The 2,476-nt window shown below is 40.2% G+C and overlaps 1 protein-coding gene across 1 annotated transcript; it reads left to right on the top strand.

Moving 5' to 3' along the window:
• Positions 1–596: 596 nt before the first annotated feature.
• LOC147703321 (zinc finger MYM-type protein 1-like) lies at positions 597–1,745 on the top strand. The gene has a single exon (XM_086929495.1). It carries the CDS (start codon positions 597–599, stop codon positions 1,743–1,745), a length of 1,149 nt encoding a protein of 382 aa, XP_086785621.1.
• The last annotated feature ends 731 nt before the right edge of the window (positions 1,746–2,476 follow it).

Here is a 2,476-nt window from a genome sequence, read left to right on the forward strand (position 1 = left end):
ATTCTGTATGTCCCCAAATTGCAACTGCTACAAACTTTTTTGTTCCTTTTTTCTTAGAATGGATATCCGGAAATTCTTTGCCAAGAAACAGCCCAGTGAAGTGAACCTATATTCAGACAACTCAGAAATTAACTCACCTCATCAATCAAGTTTCAAGTTTATTTATTATGATAAGGAACTCTTTATGAGGTCCACATAAAACAACATATACATACAAAACAAGAAATACATAAAATATTATTCCATCACAATTAGAAGAAACATCCTAGTACAGGTCCAAAAAACATTTTAAAAAGTTGTACAGTTTAAAAACAAACATTTCATTAGGTGGGTTAATCAAGGCCGCCTTGAATGCAGAAGCAGATAAAATGTTGACATGTAAGCAAATTGGTCTTAACCATCTACGCCTGCAAGACATCAGTGCAGGACAAACAAACATGACGTGATCTATGTCCTGATCATACAATTGACAAAGATCACAGCATGCCGAATGGCCATACCAGCTGGCATGTAAAACTTTAAGCGGCAGCAAATTTTGTCTTAATAAGAACACAAGGCGTTTAACGTCAGAAATTAACTCGATTCATAGTGATGAAATGTCAGAACTGCAGCCTGCATTTCAATATGCAGTTGGGGCCACACATTTAGAAATATCAAGTAATTGCACACCACTCCCAGGAACATTTTGTGGAGTTGTCACTGCCTCATACGAATCAAGCAACAGTTCTTATGCCTCAACAACTAGTCTTCAGGATACAGAGGAAACACTTGTAAGCACAGTGGCACCAAACCAACCGCACAAGAACACATTGCCAGTTCAAATCATTGTAACACAGTCACAAATGAAGAAAAAACGCATTCTACATTTTCAAGGAAGATGGTTCCAGGATTTCCCCTGGCTTCATTACAGCAGTAGAGTGGCAGGAGTACTATGCTTTTACTGTGCAAAGGCTAAGTCACTGAAATTGACTGAGCTTTCCAAGAACACAGAGGAGGCATTTTGCAGCACCGGTTACACTAACTGGAAGAAGGCAATAGAATGGTTCAAAAAGCACCAGACCAGTTATGCTCATTCATATGCTGTGAGTCAACTAGTACAGTATAGAGGAGGCCAGTCAATCAATCAACAGTCTTCACAGCAAGTCCAACAACAACAGAAAGAAGCCTGGCTTTGTCTTAACAAAATCATTCATATCATAGCTCTTCTGGCAAAACAAGGCCTTGCACTACGAGGTCATGATGACAGCAATGGGAATTTCCGTCAATTTCTTAGTGCACGAGCAGAGGATGTACCTTCTTTGAAACAGTGGATTACTACAAATCGAGCAGAATATCTCAGCCCAGACATCCAAAATGAAGATTTTCAATTATTGTCCCATGCAATTTTGCATCAAATCCGTAAAAATATTGGTGACAAACCATACGCAGTAATAGTTGATGGCACACAGGATATATCTGGTCAGGAACAAGAAAGCTTTTGTATTCGTTACATTGACCAAGATCTGTATCCTCATGAGGATTTTATTGGACTGTATCAGGCTGATAATACGACTGGTACTGCAATTGCTACAATTGTCAAAGATGTTTTATGCCGTCATGGTCTTTCTCTGTCAAAGTTGAGAGCACAAACATATGATGGTGCAGCAAATATGGCAGGGAAATACCATGGTGCACAAGCATTAATACGCCAAGAACAACCACTTGCTCTTTATGTCCATGTGGAGCACATTGTACAAATCTGGTGATGCAGGCTGCAGCACATAAATGTTCCATAATGGAAGATGCACTACTTTATGTCCACGAACTTGGTAATCTGTTTGGGCAATCTATGACATGCCGTACAATATTCTCAGACCTCATCCAACGCAGTGTAGAAGGCCCTGCAAATGTGTTAAAAATAAAGCCTCTGTGTCCAACACGCTGGACGGTCCATGTAAAAGCTGTAAAAAAAGTCATGGATAGTTATGAACCTATTCTGGAAACCCTAGAACACTTATCAACATCCAAGTCCAGTGGCGATGTGTCTGCTCGTGCTCGTGGTATGCTGGCACAGTTTCAAAGAGGAACAACTGTCCTAGGTCTTCAGATTGCTCTCCAAGTACTGCAGCTTCTGGAATGTTTGAATATTGCCTTGCAAGGACGCCAGCAAACAATATCAGGGCTACTAGCTGCTGTTAATGTAACAAAAAATGCAATACTAAAGCTCCGTAGTGAAGAGTCATTTGACAGTCTGCTTGATGCCAATAACCACATGATTGCTAAGTACCATCTTAATGCCATTGAAGTGCCACGACTGCGCCAAATCCCTAAACGGATAGATGATGGAGCAGCAGAAACGTTTCATCCTGCAACCGTTAGGGACTAATATCGCCCTCAGTATTTTGAACTTTTAGATACTGTTTCTCTTCATCTCACTCAGCGTTTTGACCAGGAAGGCATCCAAACATATGAAAAACTTGAACAATTGCTTTTAACA

The sequence above is a fragment of the Lissotriton vulgaris genome, chromosome 7 (assembly GCF_964263255.1).
Source record: "Lissotriton vulgaris chromosome 7, aLisVul1.2, whole genome shotgun sequence".
In the NCBI taxonomy this organism is placed as follows: domain Eukaryota; kingdom Metazoa; phylum Chordata; class Amphibia; order Caudata; family Salamandridae; genus Lissotriton; species Lissotriton vulgaris.

Coding starts and splice junctions, on each gene's coding strand:
- LOC147703321 (XM_086929495.1), top strand. CDS start 597: ATGTCAGAACTGCAGCCTGCATTTCAATATGCAGTTGGGGCCACACAT.